Genomic DNA, 16,042 nt, shown 5'->3' on the forward strand with positions numbered 1-16,042 from the left:
CACCATTGTTTGCCGCCGGGCCGCCGTCCCATATGGCGTAACGTGCTTTTCACCCGGCAGCCAATTTCGATAGGACTCCTTAGGCGTTGGATACATCTGCGCGATCGGAACCATCTGATGAATCGAAGTATAACTATTTTGGAACGATACGGCTTCGTCATTAACAACAGCACCCGAAGTCAATTTTAAAATGGAGCGAGATCTAACTAAGGCGCCTCTCCTGTTTTTCTTCTAATAATATATTGGTAGGTACCTATACCAAATTATGAGTGTAAAGTAAGTATGGAACGTAATCGACCAATTGAAAATCTACTGTACTTGTACTGCGCCTGATTTTCGTACATAACCTACGTAATATCGATAATAATACTTTTAATATCATACTCCCAGACACCGGATAGCGAAGCGATGACGCCCGTGTACTCGTTGCGTTGGTCTCTTACTCTCTTCTCCTAAAATATAGACAATTAAAAAAAAAAGAAAATTCTTTTATTTTTATTTACCAATTAAGCGCTCTCTAGGATTTGAGAAGCGCCTGGAGCGATTGCTCTTTTCGCCGTATGGACGGGCCGGCCCTGATTAACAACTCTAGTCTCCTCTCACAATGAGAGGGTTTAGGCTAAATAATACTCCACCACACTGGCCCAATGCTTGCACACTTTACAGACGTAGAGAATTGAGAAAATTCTCAACTATGCAGATTTCCTCACGATGTTTTCCAGGAAGCTTACGTAGAATGGCAGAAATAGTCATGCAACGATAAAGAAAATGTTCCCCTTAATATTTGGCTTTGGCAGAAGTGTTGTCGCCCAAATAGCCTCTTGACTTTTCTGCGCTTTCAAGATAAGGTCAGAAATTTGCAGGATAAGTCTTTACTCTGGCCGATCTGTTCTGTTTTGCTCTGGTGAGCTTGCTAACTCACAGGAGATGCCCGCAGAGGTATGTTGAGCCTGACCCTACAGAACAGCTAATAAACTAGCACAGAAAAAAGAACTTTCTGCAAAAAGCGTTTTAATGTTGGTGTGCATGGAGCCTTAAATTATTCTTTAGTTCTTATTTTCGCGTGACTTTTATTGAAACGGAAGACAAGTATTATAACACTTATTATGTAATATCATACTTATATTATACTTTATCAAACACTATACAAGTAGTATATAGCTTACATTGTAAATGTTCTGGCTTTCAATTAGATTCTTGAACTGTGTAATTATTAGAATCTGAAACTTTTCTTTATTCGATTTCAAAGTCCTTATAACTTTCAAGTATATTATGCGTTAAACTATGTGATTAACGCATGGATTAATTTATTAACATACACACACTCACACATTCCCCTACACACACCACATACACACAACACACACATACAAACCCAACACCACACACGCATATTCACATAATATATATTGTAATTATTTTGAATTATATAAACTTAGCATTAACTTACCACCTAACTTAACTTTACTACCTAATTTAACTTGTTTGTTTTAATATTCTTGTTTCACTACTGTGGAAGAAAGTGATTACCACAATACAGGGAATCCTAGTGTGGAGATCACAGACTTATGTAAATTATTTTTATGTGTACTAGTGAATCAATAAATATTATTATTATTATTTATAAATATTATTATAAATATTGTATTTTTTTTAAGAAATACACTATAACGCATAACCAGACTCAGAATTCGAAACCAAGACTTCATGATTCAAAGACGCATTGGCTAACCACTGAATCAACAAGGTATAGAGGCAGTTGATTTTACGGGTTAAAACTAATTCGGATTCGACATTGATTCAAAAATTCTTATAGAAAAAGAAACGTCCTTTCCCAACAAGTGATCTAATGACATATGAGATAAAGGCTCAAGTAAATTGATTTCAATCACATCCTAGTACCGGATTCTGCCTTTAAGCCCCTAAAAAATAATTAATATTAAAATCAATATCAGAAATATATCTGTCGAGCGTCCTTCGTAATCGTTCACCAATGACATACCTACGAGGCAAAGACAGTTGGTTATTCAAATTGTGGACAAACTTTCGGATTCGGCTTTGAAGCACTAAAAAAAAATATTCTCTTATAAATTTCTGTATCATTTCTGTCAATCGTCCTTCGTAATAGCACAAAAAACTTATGTTCAAATATAGCATGAAGTTAAATGAAGGTCTATTTCCAACGCCCAATTGAAAATGCAACACTGCTCGAAAAAAAGCATCGTGTTTTAAAAACGCTGTCGTGTGCTCGTGCGAATGAGGGCTAAAAATTAATTCTCATACAAAAAATCAATGTCAGAATTATTTCTATCAAACGTCCTTCGTAATCACTGACCCGATGACATATCGCGCCAAGTCCCGTGGGAAGAAAACCGTTATCTGCCAGATATGGCGCGGCCGCAAACGTACGTAACTACGTAGGTAGGAGTCGTATCGCGTATGAAAATTATATTGATAATAATAGAACCGGCCATAATATATTTTAATTGTTTACGTCTCTCGTGCGGTTTTTGTTACAGGCGGCGAGTAATAACAAATTTTCGCCCCGGGCAATGACATGGCCAATCAATTTGTTTTATTTAGTTTAACATAAAATTCACATAATGCACGTCGACAGGGAAAGTTGGTAATGCTGTTACTAGTGTGGTTTTATTGAAAAATATGTTCGGGCCTTGTTGACGTAGTGATACGAATAGGGGTAAAGCTTGTCGCAGACTGTCGCATTCGCAATCAAATTGTTTAATCAATACATTCTGTCTGGGATTATAAAATAACGATGTTTTTTGAAGTGAAAAAAATGTCTTTCTATCTTTCTGTTTGTTCAAGCTAACCTTTGGAATGGCTGAACACATTAAAATAGATCTTTCACTGGAATATTCAACAACATGTTGTAGGTTACTTTTTACCTCAGGAACATTATTCCCGCGGCATACTGCAGTCTACTTCGGAGATCATGAGAAACATACGCGGTTCATATTTATTTTTCATACTCCGCTGTGATTTCAATATTTTTAAGTCAAAATCATAGAATCGACCACAATCGACTTTCTTATTCAGTTAATTTTTAGTCAAAATTTTAACGTTTTTATTTAACCAGTTTCGATACTAAAATGATTCTATCCGGGACATCTGAACTAAAACCAATAGCACATGTTACTCGTAAGTTTGGAAGAAACACTAGAGAGCTCATAATAATGATTGAGGCAGTGTGCGATTTATGTTATGGAAGTCTATTTATGTTTCACGTGTATGCGAATAGTAGTTTACAGCAAGTTGGCACTTGCCGGATCAGAGGTTCTCAAACTTCGTTTTCCTTATAGACCACTTTCCATTTTACCCGGTACCGGTGGAACCCTGCTAAATTTCTATCCAAAAATCGTTAAAAATGTGATTCGATTCACCTATGGAAATTTTCATTGCAGCTGAATCAACAGCCACCACGAAATTTACAGTTAAAAAAAATCCAATCGATTTACTTAGTTAAATAGTACTCTCACCACAAGGAAGGAATAAATTCACAAATTATTTTATTTAGAAAACTCCCCATTCGGTATAAAACCAGATAATACCTACCAGAAAAATCAGAAAATTTTCGTGGATCCCTCTTACGAATCGTGAACTCCCATTTTTATGTCACGTCATCGTAGACCCCCGCCGAGTCTTCCGTAGACCCCTGGGGGTCCATAAAATTCATCCATTCTCGAGAATTCCTCTACTATCAGTGCCGTCTGTGTAATCCGCGAGATGATGCGCAAAGGATGGTCGGTAGTAAGATGGTCGTTTACGAAACAGTTGCGAGAATTCTTGAACATTCCCGCGAATTCGCTCGTCTTCTCGTGCAATGAGGCGAAATTGACGCTTCTGTTTCGTTCCATTCCATTGTAAATTGACCCTAAGTTAACTTTTTAAACAAAATGTGTTATAAGATACTGCTTACTAGTTTTAGAACGAGGTTCCCTTGGTCCATCGACGGTGACTTTAATGGCTTTCTGATACGTGGCGACTTGAGGCGGTGACGTTGATACCGTGATGGTCAGCGAGAAACTCTTTCCTGGAACAAAGAATTTAATTTATTTAATCATATATTAGGATCACTGTTGGACCCGCACTAGAAAGCGCAGTATTGGTCGATCCCTCACCAGGTGGACTGACGACATCGTCACAGGGATTCGCTGGATTTAGGCGGCTCACGCTCGTGATGTTTGGAAGTCCCTACAAAAGGCCTAAGTTCCGCAGTGAATGTCCATTGGTTGATATGATGATGATGACTGTTTGAGCACGAGTCACCTCTCAGAATGAGAGTGGTTACGTTAATTGCCCATCATGCTGGCCTAATGCGGATTGGCAAACTTCACGCACGTAGAGAATTAAGAAAATTCTCAGGTGCAGGTTTCCTCGCAATGTTTTTCCTTCACCGTTTGAAGCACGTGATATTTAATTGCACGTAATTGAAAAGTTGGAGGTGCATGCCCCTGACCGAAACTACCTACTAACTAACTTACGCCCTCGGAAACAAGGAACAGTACAGTATTCATTGGGCTATCAAGGATAATTTAATCTATCATAATCAGCTTATTTTCAATGGATCACTGTTGGATTAGGACCCATCCACCGTCGCCTCACGCGTCTTGATATGTTTGAACTGCGCGTAGCTCATTCTGGAGACGTCATAAAAATTGCATCCGATTATAACACCACCGATTTTGACTCAATTCCAGGCTATTATCGAGAATTAAAAAAAATATATAAAAATAACAGGTACTACGCGAATAATTTAATGTTATTGATTTAGGTACGTACAATAATGTTTTTTACTCTACCTTTACCTGTATTTCAGTAGGTATTTTTAAATGACTAAAACAAACATAGGGAAACATTGTAGGAAATACGACGAATGAGTCGAAGTTTAGTTGAGTTGGGATTTTTACGCCTTATTAATTTAGGGAAAAATAATATATTTAAGTACGTAATTGTGTGAAGTAATCGCTCTTCTAATGTTAAATAGGTATTATACCCGTATAAATTACAGTCATTTTCCTAATATGTTGTTAAGTTAAATATTGTTAAGTGACACCCCTAGGTTTGATGCACATTCCAGACTATTGTCTGTGTATAGGGCTGCCCCCTTAAAAATTCCACATAATTGTATAACATAACATGTTCATTTGATTTTAGAATAAAATTAAAAAGAGTTGAGGTATTTTTAAATCTCTTATTTCACTGTGTGAAATAAGAGATTTAAATGTTAAATGTGTGTGTGTGTTGATCTATTGATCTATTGCAGTTGATTGGTTTGCCACAATTCATACTTACATGCCGGATATATTCGTATGTTTTTATAATAAATACATAATAATATTATTACATCTCTTAAAAATACATGAAATGATTTTTTAATTGCTGAAAACGTGATAATAAACTCGTACATAAGTTTATTTATTTATATTTCGAACATTTCATTATTTTTATTTAGGTCAGGTTTTTTCAAATCAACAAATTAACATTATGTTAGTTGTGAAAAGTTTCGTAACAGGGTTTTAAGCTCTCCCTAGTCAGTAAAAAAGGCCCCCAACTAAAGGGGAAGGGAAATGTTAATTTATTTAATTAAAATGTTCCGATATTTTCAAATTGGTTGACGTATGTTAATTTTTTCTAGTACGATACTCTCTGTTTTGCATTTCAAACACTATGGCAAACGGATAGGGTTGATAAATTTTGTATAACTAATTAGATAACATGTTTTTGTTTCAATTTTCAAACTCAAATAGGTTGACGTATGTTGAAATTTTGTTCAATGACACCCTCGCGTGTATAATGCACCGTGGACTATTCCGCGTAGATAGGGTTGTCACCTTGAAAATGAAAAATATAATTTAACCTAGTTGTTTAATTCAATGGTTATCTATAAATTTTGGGATAAATAAAACCAAAAAGGTTGACGCATGTTGAATTTTGTTGAATGACACTTTTACGTGTGTTGCATATCCTGTACTCTTTTGGACGTATAGGGCTGTCAATATTAAGCTTTTAGAAACATTAATTTACTGACTAGCGATAATATGTGTAGGCCAAATCTTGGTACTCGTAGCTAAATTAAAACTACTATCGAAAGTTCAATTGGACTTAAAATTGGTGTACTTTCGTATACTTACTCTTAATTAGTGACAAGCCTTATAGTACCATAAAGCTGATCGGATGAAGGAGTCGCTAGACTATGGGATGGATAAACTCAACAAGATAAAACTCAGTAATTGCCCGGATATTTACTTTAGAGCAGTGTATTGCAGTGTAAAAATTTAACGCCTTTCCTTTAAGAAAGGATGCCTGGCGCGAATGGGCCATCCGTATAAGCTGATGATTATGCCCAAACAGTAGGGAATCCTCGTGTCTTATGCGAGTGGCACCCCTATAGGCGGGCGATGGAAAATAGCGAGCTTTTTGGGCGCCCGATTTGCGGTCGCCAGTAATGAATGCACCGATAAATACGGAATAAAATTACAGTTAAAATGAGTGGATTAACATGTCTAATGCAGATAATTCGCGTGTAGTGCACTCGATTTAGTATAAATGATTGATTCATCTCGACCGGTTTTAGCTGCTATTTATGTATTCCTTTTTGGAATTTCACGTTTACGACGAGTACCTATTAACTTACTAATTATGATAATTCGATGCAATGACTGTTTGAACGATTTTAAATAAAATAACGATTTTTAGTCGAATAATAATGTGCACGTATTATGTTTATATGTTGATTTCGTTGTTTAAATCCTACGGCGAAAGAAAACCAAGGGTAGGTATATACTACAAAGAAGTAGTCACTTCTAGCCCCTCTCTCCCCTATAACTATTTTACTTGTTATATGTAACTAATACATCCGTCTTTTCTCGGTTTTGACCAGCGAATTCGAGTCTTTTGAACTATTGACGTAATTCCTGGCATAAGTGTTTCGTTTGGTTGGAAATTTTTATATTCGCCATGTATTAAATAAATATTCTTTATAAAAAAAAGTGAACATCATATACACAGACATGCTCAGCCAATCCTACCTAGAATACCCACTACGAACCTGTATTGCAGGAATGTTCTATTTTGTACGTACAGCGCATACCCGGGTCAACGCTTTGTGCACACCACTGGTAATTGGTATCGTCATAGGTCACTTTATTTTGGGCCCGCGAATCGTACCCCTAAGGTACCTTTATTAGAGCGTCCATCAAAAGTAACATGAGATTTTGTATTGCGTAATGGGTAGGTACGTCCAACAAAAGTAACATGAGATTTTGTATAACTTAGTAGGAAACTGATAATAAATTTATTATCATAAAAAATATATTTACTAATTACAAATACCGCGATAGTCCAACGATCGGTATGTAGATTTGTAAAAATTCAATGCGGTTCCCACCGATAACAATATGTGACGATATATAACAGTTTCCTGATACACCATGCGAGTCAAGACTTGCTGGAATAACAATAGGTATAGTATGCGCTTACACAAATAAAATTAAAAACAAAATAACTATTTGATAAAGACTGATGGAGAGGAGTTTACTAAATCTACGCAGGCTCCTTAAAGTAAATAACAAAGAAATAAGAAGGAAGGCAATGTCTTGCAAAGAGCATAATGACCATAGTGAAGATGAGCTGACCATATCGATAGAACAGATCAACGAGGGATTCACTTCATGTACATGTAGGTAACTATTATAAAATTACTGTAGAATAAAAAGAATAGTTCTTCAGGTGAGACTGATGTCAAAAGCTAATTCTAAATGCTACCTATGTAATCTAATGCTAATGTATACTAATAATAATTCTCTACGTGTGTAAAGTCTGCCAATTCGGATTGGGCCAGCGCGGTGGACAATTAGCCTAACCACTCTAATTCTGAGGAGAGACTCGAGCTCAGCAGTGAGCCGACTATGGGTTGATAATGATGATGATGATAAGTTACGACTTACGATGCATTGTAACAAATGTCGAAATTGGGTTAGTGACATAGGTATACACTATGCCTCATTTTATATTTTCCGCCCGCGTGAGATCTCAATATCGGTGTCGCTTTCTCGTCACAAAGCAACATTATCGAAGACGGCACATTTCAATACCGAAACAAATCATCATAAAACATTGCCGCGAAACTCCAAAGGCGTGTCGCGAACTATATGAAATATTGCATTTAAAATTGCTATTAAAGTTAATGCATTCTACATGATCACTCATCAACAGTTTAGGAGCTTACACAATACGCGCGTAGCTATAAAACATAACATTGTATCTCGACGGCCGTCTCCAGGAGGTGTTGAGAGGAGCGCGTGAAATATTCAATTATGGTGCGCGCGCGCGGGGTGCGCGGCGAGGGGCAAGGAAGCCATCTTGATTTACGATCGGGCGTAAATCCTGAGTGACATTTGTGAAGACGACTCGCTGTGCTGGTTATGTACTCGGCTATGACACGTTTTCAGGAAAATCGATTAAGATAAATTGACGATATGATCGATATGCGTGACTCTACTTATAAAACGCGTTTCGAGGCATTTTCCGACATATTGAAACCGTTTTTATATTAAATTAGTGTTAAAAACTCACGTTAGCTTAAATTCTGTAACACCTGACAATTGGTATAAATGTAAAATTAATCTTTTTTAGTCTACACGGCTGTGATTCAGATGTATTATATTAACTTAGACAACCGTCTAAATACAAATTCATGGTTTTTTTATCACCACTAATCCAGCGTAAAAAATACTAGTAGATATGATATAAAGTTTATAGAAATTGTTATGACCCTAAACAAACTTTTATAATATCGAAAGTGGCAATTACAATAATAACAAGCAAAACTTGGATGATAGAATCATTATGAGCAAAAAGGTTAATTTATAAGACTCGATTGTCTCTGTCAAATAGACGGAGAGAAGAAAATTAACAAAAAGTGAAGAAACAGTGTATATTATTATGAGTATATGATGATGACCGCTATACAAAATGATTTGGTCACACTCTGGTCACGACGTTTACGGTACGGCTGCTCGCTCTTAATTATGTGTTCACTTTGCGTAGACAATGAAAAAAGTAGACGAATAGATAGCTTACTTACACTGTATTCCCTAAAAAAAGAGAAGAACTTATGTGCGGATTTTGTAAAGCAAAGAGACAAGGCGATTCGATATTCGGTACCAGGACGCGTGCCGTTTCTTCAGACCCAATCACGGGTCAAATAAAGACGATTGTAAATAAGTAATCGATTTCATGCCTTTATTAAAATAAAAGAAACAGTGTGCGCACAAAATTACAACTAAAAATAACGAGTTACATTAAGATAGTATATTGGTGAAAAAGCGGTTCTGTGGAGTGTGTTATGATGTCAAAATCGAATATTTTGTCTTTTAATAACGGAAAGCCTTTTAATAAAGGAAATAATCACGTGTCTATTTATTTCTCTGTCTACGTCACGTTGATGACGAGATGACGTTATTTTTTGTGAAATGCCTAAAGAAATTACATTTAAGTAGCATACGGAATTAGCATTGGAATGACGTGCTTATTTTGAATCTGCTAAAACTAGATTTTCTTGTATTAGTTTATGTCATAAAGTAGATAAATCTAGTACCTACGTTAGTAGGCGTAATGTTATTTTATATTTTAAATAATCAAAATGATTGAGTGGTAATGTACCATTTGAGTGAGTACAATCTTAATCACATGCCTTTTATTGTTATGTTTAATAGACTTTTATTTAATTTAACAATACATTTTGAATTTTTAGTTCGGTTTTCTTTTTAGTTTAAATTTATTAAACACTTGAAATAGGTATATGATATTAATAAAGATTTGTCAGTGCGTAGCGCATTTCCACCTCTTGCAGGTCTTGTCATGCCCAGGTTGTTAGGAAATTAGATGCGTTTACAATACGAGTTGTAAAAGAAACTATGTGTAGCACATTTTTTTTTCTTTCTTTCAAAGAATTCGATTGAATACAACGTAACGTAAAGGATATCGGGCGTGCGTTAGCAAATAAAACAAGTATTTATTATGAAACATTACAACAATATCGATGTCCAAAACGTGTGCACACAGCCGGGCCGGCCGTCCACGCGTCCGATCCGATCAGCTCACGTTAGCCGAGTTGTGTCACAGCCAATGGCACTTACTACTGGTGTCGACTTACAGACCCGATCTTAGAAAAAATGAACCCATATTATACGCATGCACCTAATGTTATGATTTTGTTTTTGTTTTGATTGTCTTATGGTTTGGTGAACGCGATGCATTTTGTTTATGAACATTGGTTTTGTCTTCAGTCTGTTATCTGTATCTTTAAATTCTTAAAATAAAAGCGTTTCATTGTGGTTAGATACATTCAGGTAAACCTGATGCAAAAATTCTAGTTCGGCCACCATTGGTTGGCTATGTATTTTTCTTTTCACGAGATAATGTCGTGGCTCACATCTCAGGCATAGGAAAAGTAAATTAACAACTATATATAACTGCAACAACAATAAAAATAGTAATTTTGTTTGAATGCACATACAAATCTAACGATCATTACATTATCTACGACGTCATTAGTTCGTATCATTTTGTATGGGGCGTTTTTCAGGGATCCGTGGCAGCGCCGCAAATCTGACCCTTTAAGTCCCTGTAGCTCCGAAAGTAATGATCGCAAATAACCTGTTCCTTTTAAAAAATTGCTTTACTATTAGCATACTCTTAATTTATATACAATTTAAAAAACTGTCATCATCCCTATTATAGTCGTGGGTGCTACAGAAACGGTAGAATAATTGACCGTTTGTGGCTAGCATTAAAGGTAAATACGTTACGGAAGCCAACTATGGAGTTTGGATCATGGTTACTTTGGGAGGTAGCAGGTTTCAAGGATCCTCAATCGTCTAAGTAGTGTAATTTTTTGTATATGAACTATGTCACTGACATAGCTCGGCGAGCTATGTCAAGGACATAGCTCGGCGAGTCGCGAAGTTGAAGTGACATTTGGGTAGGGCACATAGTTCGAAGAGCCGATGGACGTTGGGGTCCCAAGGTGCTGGAATGGCGACCCCGCACCGGGAAGCGCAGTGTTGTTCGAGCCCCAGGCGGACTGGAGACATCAAGTGGGTTGCAGACTACCGATGGATGCTGGCGGCTCGAGAAAGTTTTGTTTGGAAGTCCATGCAAGAGGCCTATGTCTAGCAGAGGGCGTCCATCGGCTGTTAATTTTGATGATGATGATGAATTTCTCCTGCCATACTACACCTTCCAAAGTGACTACGGTTCAAACTCCATAGTTGGCCACCGTACTTATCTATGGTAAGAGCATGAGAAACTTTCAGCTTTTATAAAATGAGGGTCTGGCGTTCACAGGCTCTTAAACTATAGGCATATTATGTCATTGGATATATTTTGTTCGTATAAAATCGATGACATTAAAATGGCAATGCAGCAAAACAGCACTAATTGCTCAACAGTAGGTAATAGAGTATTTAATGCAAATTACGTTAATTGCGCAATAAATAATAATTCAATTAAAACTAATGTTTGTTATTGATAAAATATCAGGTTTCACTGGTTTGTACAATGCGAATTATGCATTGCACAAAATCATTTTGTACTATTTTGGCAAGTTTATATATGTATTTATGAAATAACTAGAAATTGCCGCGGATTGTATTTCCTTTTCCGATTTTTTTTGGATCTCTTTTTGCGGTAATTTGTAAGCACGTAACATATCTATCTTCGCTGTACCGAAGATATCCCGGACGTCAGCCTATAAGAGCTATATATAGTATGGCTATGGCTCTCAGACAACTTAAGAACAACAAAGCACCAGGTGATGACGGAATCACAGCAGAACTCCTGAAAGCGGGTGGTAAACCGATACTTAAGATCCTTTCAGCGGTTGTTTAATTCCGTCATTCACGAGGGTACAACACCTAAGGCGTGGCACAGGAGCGTGGTGGTTCTGTTCTTCAAAAAGGTGACAATACCTTACTGAAAAATTACAGACCCATCTCGTTGTTGAGTCATGTCTACAAGTTGTGTACTCCCTCCACTAGGTGGACCGAGGATATCAAGCGGGTTGCAGGGAGCCGCTGGATGCTGGCGGCTCGAGATCGTTGTGTTTGGAGGTCCATGCAAGAGGCCTATGTCCAGCAGTGGACGTCTATCAGCTGATAAGGTAAGGTAAGGTAACATATCTATATTATAAAATAATCATTGCCTTAAGTACCAGTCTTTGCAAAGTTATTTGTCTACCTATCTACTTGATAAAAGTGGCAGCATAAAAGCAAATCAAATACTAGTTCTACTTCAGATAAAGACAAAAGGTTCTCGAAAGAAATACGATCCATCTTATACGCGATATTACTACGTATATCTTCATAAAGCGTATCCAATCACAACGAGTAACTTTGTACGTACCAGCGATTGGTCAGTACACAATATACCTAAACGGTACAATAATGATAATAACACATTAAGCTTGTGTTCTAGACATGTAAATATAAATTGAATATGAATTACAAGTTGACCCAGTAAACGGTCTGCCATCTATGTAGCTATATAATGATTTATTTATTTTGCTATCATCCGCGAAAAGCCGACGAACCAATGCGACAACGTCACCCAGGTCCGACGAAATACTCTCTACGTACGTTTCACCCCGAAACCGGAGCATCCTCAGAAGATGTTGACTCTACAACGTGCAATTGCAATTGAGTTGTCGCATGGATTCGTCGGCTTTTCGCGGATGATAGCAAAATAAATAAATAATTATATAATCATGATGCACTTCCGCAAAGTAACGCCTGCTTCTATCCAATATCTACGTAGCTTTAAATAAAATACTAAAAACGCAATTTACAAATGCTTGGGTGGTATGGTTATGAGGTATCTAGAAAATGTCCTCATCATCATCATTATCAATCCATATTCGGCTCACTGCTGAGTTCAAGTCTCCTCTCAGAATGAGAGGGGTTAGGCAAATAGTCTACCACGCTGACCCAATGCGGATTGGTAGACTTCACACACGTAGAGAATAGGGATGATGACAGTTTTTCAAATTATATATAAATTAAGAGTATGCTAATAGTAAAGTAATTTTGTAAAAGGAACAGGGTATCTACGATCATTACTTTCGGAGCTACAGGGATTGAAAGGGTCAGATTTGCGGCGCTGCCGCGGATCCCTGAAAAACGCCCCATACAAAATGGTACGAACTAATGACGTCGTAGGTAATGTAATGATCGTTAGATTTGTATGTGCGTTCAAACAAAATTACTAATATCTTTGTTATTTGTGCGTTTATATTTCGTGTATTAAAAAATGTCACATTTAATGTAAGGAAGCTAAAACTGTATGAATTTTCATCTAATTACGATAAAAGATTTTTAATAGATTTTGAAATTTTATAATCTCTTTTATTTTGCAAATATCCAGACAATCCTTTGCCTTTTATGTATAAATTAGTTAACATTGACCCTATTTACCCGAATGTATCATAAAAATCAATATATTCAAACCTAGTCATCATCCCCATTAGGATAATTCTCAGGTAGGCAGATAGGATGTATATATAGATAGAATATATACTTCATCTTCTTACACAGTAAAACATAGTCGACTATGTAGCAAATAAGTTTGAAGTAGTACATAGTAAGTTAAGAGTACCCACGATTGGCCAGTGGCGCATTGGAAACATGTCCGAGATTTTACAACTCCCCATACATGTGGGCCTTAATAGCGACGCACGGACAACAATGGAACAGTAAAGCGAACGTCGTTTACAGCCTGCGGTTTAGAAATTAAAATCCAACGTCCTGATATGTGATGGAGAAAGTGCATCTCTCTGTTGCATATGGGTAATATATTTATTGAGAATTCCATTTGGATTGTACGATTTTTGGAATTTATTTAAAAATCATTTTGATGTGAAACATCTATAGCCGCCGCATATAATACCGATTTCTGGCGTGGCGACGCATTCCGTGGCGACGCACTTAATCGCCACGCTTTATATATACAGTCTATATGCAGTTGAAATAAATTCGTTAATTTTTGTGTTTAATGAAAATAAATGTTTATTCAATAAATAGTCATCGTTATCTGGAAATAAAATCATAATATTTTTATTTTATCATTATGATATATGTATTTAGTTCATATCACAATTTTAGTTCATAACACACTTTATTCAGGAAGTTAAAGCCAAAATACTATTCATATTGGAACAGTATTGAAGCTCAGAATTACAGTATTTGACTCTGCAACCACTAACTCAGCAGAGAATTTTCACAAGATATTAATGATAATGAAAGAGACTAAGTGCTTAACGTGCTTCTTAACTTCATTGAGAATTTCCTAAAAAAAAATCTAATACCCAATCTAGGATTCGAACCCAGGGCTCTAATACAAAGCCGCACAGACTAACCACTGACTAGACGCTTAGTTATAGGTAACTGCCGTGAAAATGATTTCTCAGTCGTGCAGGCGGCGATGCGACAAACGCAAGTTTTCACATTCGTGATTTACGTAATGCCTATTGCTCACCGCAAGCGATTATTTTGTTTATGCCGTTTAGACGCTAATGGCTTTAATCGCATTATCGTTCAGCTTTTAACATTTTCTTTTCTCCTGACGTCGCCAAAAGGCACCTGAGAAGTTACTTTTATCTTAGATTTTTAGTATTAACCATCATCATTATTAACCCACATTCGGCCCACTGCTGAGCTCGAGTCTCCTCTGAGAATGAGAGGGCTAGGCCAATAGTCCACCACGCTAGCCCAATGCGGATTGGCAGACTTCGCATACGCAGAGAATTAAGAAAATTCTCTGGCAAGTTTCCTCACGATGTTTTTCCTTCACCGTTTGAGACACGGGATATTTAATTTTGTTTTTTTTAAATGCACACAATGAAAATTTGGAGGTGCATGCCCTGGACCGGATTCGAACCCACACCCGAATCGGACGCAGAGGTCATATCCACTGGGCTATCACGGCTCACGGTATCACGGCTAGTATTAATTAATTGAGAACGAATTCTACAACATCAAATACGAATCATGCCCATGTGGAATGGTGACAACAATACTAGCTGCATTTCCGCGTTGGACAGCCAGCCCTTCTGTCACCAGACGAGGCAACTAGCTGCGGTGAAATGATTCAGAAACACTTTTGGCACTGCGGTATTGCATCTTTTTTAACTTGAGCTGTTCCTTCAAATCTTAGAAGCTATATTAGTATACCCTGACGTTACATTGGAATTCAATGGATAGGTATACTTGCGTATAAAATACGGGACAATTCAATGATAAGGATACTTCTGATGGGATAATGGATAATCCAACATGGATTACCAGAGCATATGCCAAGTCAAATGAGCCAAAACACGGTGGGCTTATATTGTTTAGTTCAGGAGTTCCTATGGCCACCTTCACACACTGTCATCAAACCAGTCATATTAGCGTAACCTTTTTTTTTTAACGTGGGGAAATCCTCATGGATACCTTCTCGCCACGGGGAGGCAAGAAGGTTATGTCGGACTTCAACCGACTAAAACCCCACGGTGTTCCCACTCGCCGCCTGATAACTAACCCACGGGAACATTTCATAAACTACCGCAATTCAGCCAACGGCACTCGTAATCAAGCTCTCCTGTTGTGTTATTAAAATCGCTTCAGGAACACTATAAACGTCCACAACTCGAGGATTTATATCCAGTGGGCGACAGATTCCCGTATCTGTCACCCGGAATATTAGCGTAACCTAACCTAACTATATTAGTCCTTTTGTATCGAGTATAAACAAGTATACCAATTTGACCCACACACACAATAAGTTAAATAAAAAGCTTTTATAAAACATTGTTCCAGTGAAGTGCTCCAGTTTGCTAATCTACACTTCAATAGGTTTACGTACATTACATATATCTTTATCACACGTAGAGATAGTAAGCTAACTCAACGCAGCTTAATAATTGGTTAATCTGCCCCGAGTCCATCGTGATTTGCTACTACAACCGAATACTGAGCTTATGGAT

General features: G+C 37.1%; 1 protein-coding gene across 1 annotated transcript in view; it reads right to left on the bottom strand.

The window, feature by feature from the left end:
* LOC112045245 (protein lozenge) overlaps window positions 1–16,042 on the bottom strand; it is a 72,533-nt gene that overhangs the window by 39,245 nt on the left and 17,246 nt on the right. The window contains exon 3 of the mRNA XM_024081356.2: window positions 3,938–4,051. Coding sequence (XP_023937124.1) covers window positions 3,938–4,051 — 114 coding nt within the window. The remainder of the gene's footprint in view (window positions 1–3,937; window positions 4,052–16,042) is intronic.

This window comes from Bicyclus anynana, chromosome 19 (genome assembly GCF_947172395.1).
Source record: "Bicyclus anynana chromosome 19, ilBicAnyn1.1, whole genome shotgun sequence".
In the NCBI taxonomy this organism is placed as follows: Eukaryota; Metazoa; Arthropoda; class Insecta; order Lepidoptera; family Nymphalidae; genus Bicyclus; species Bicyclus anynana.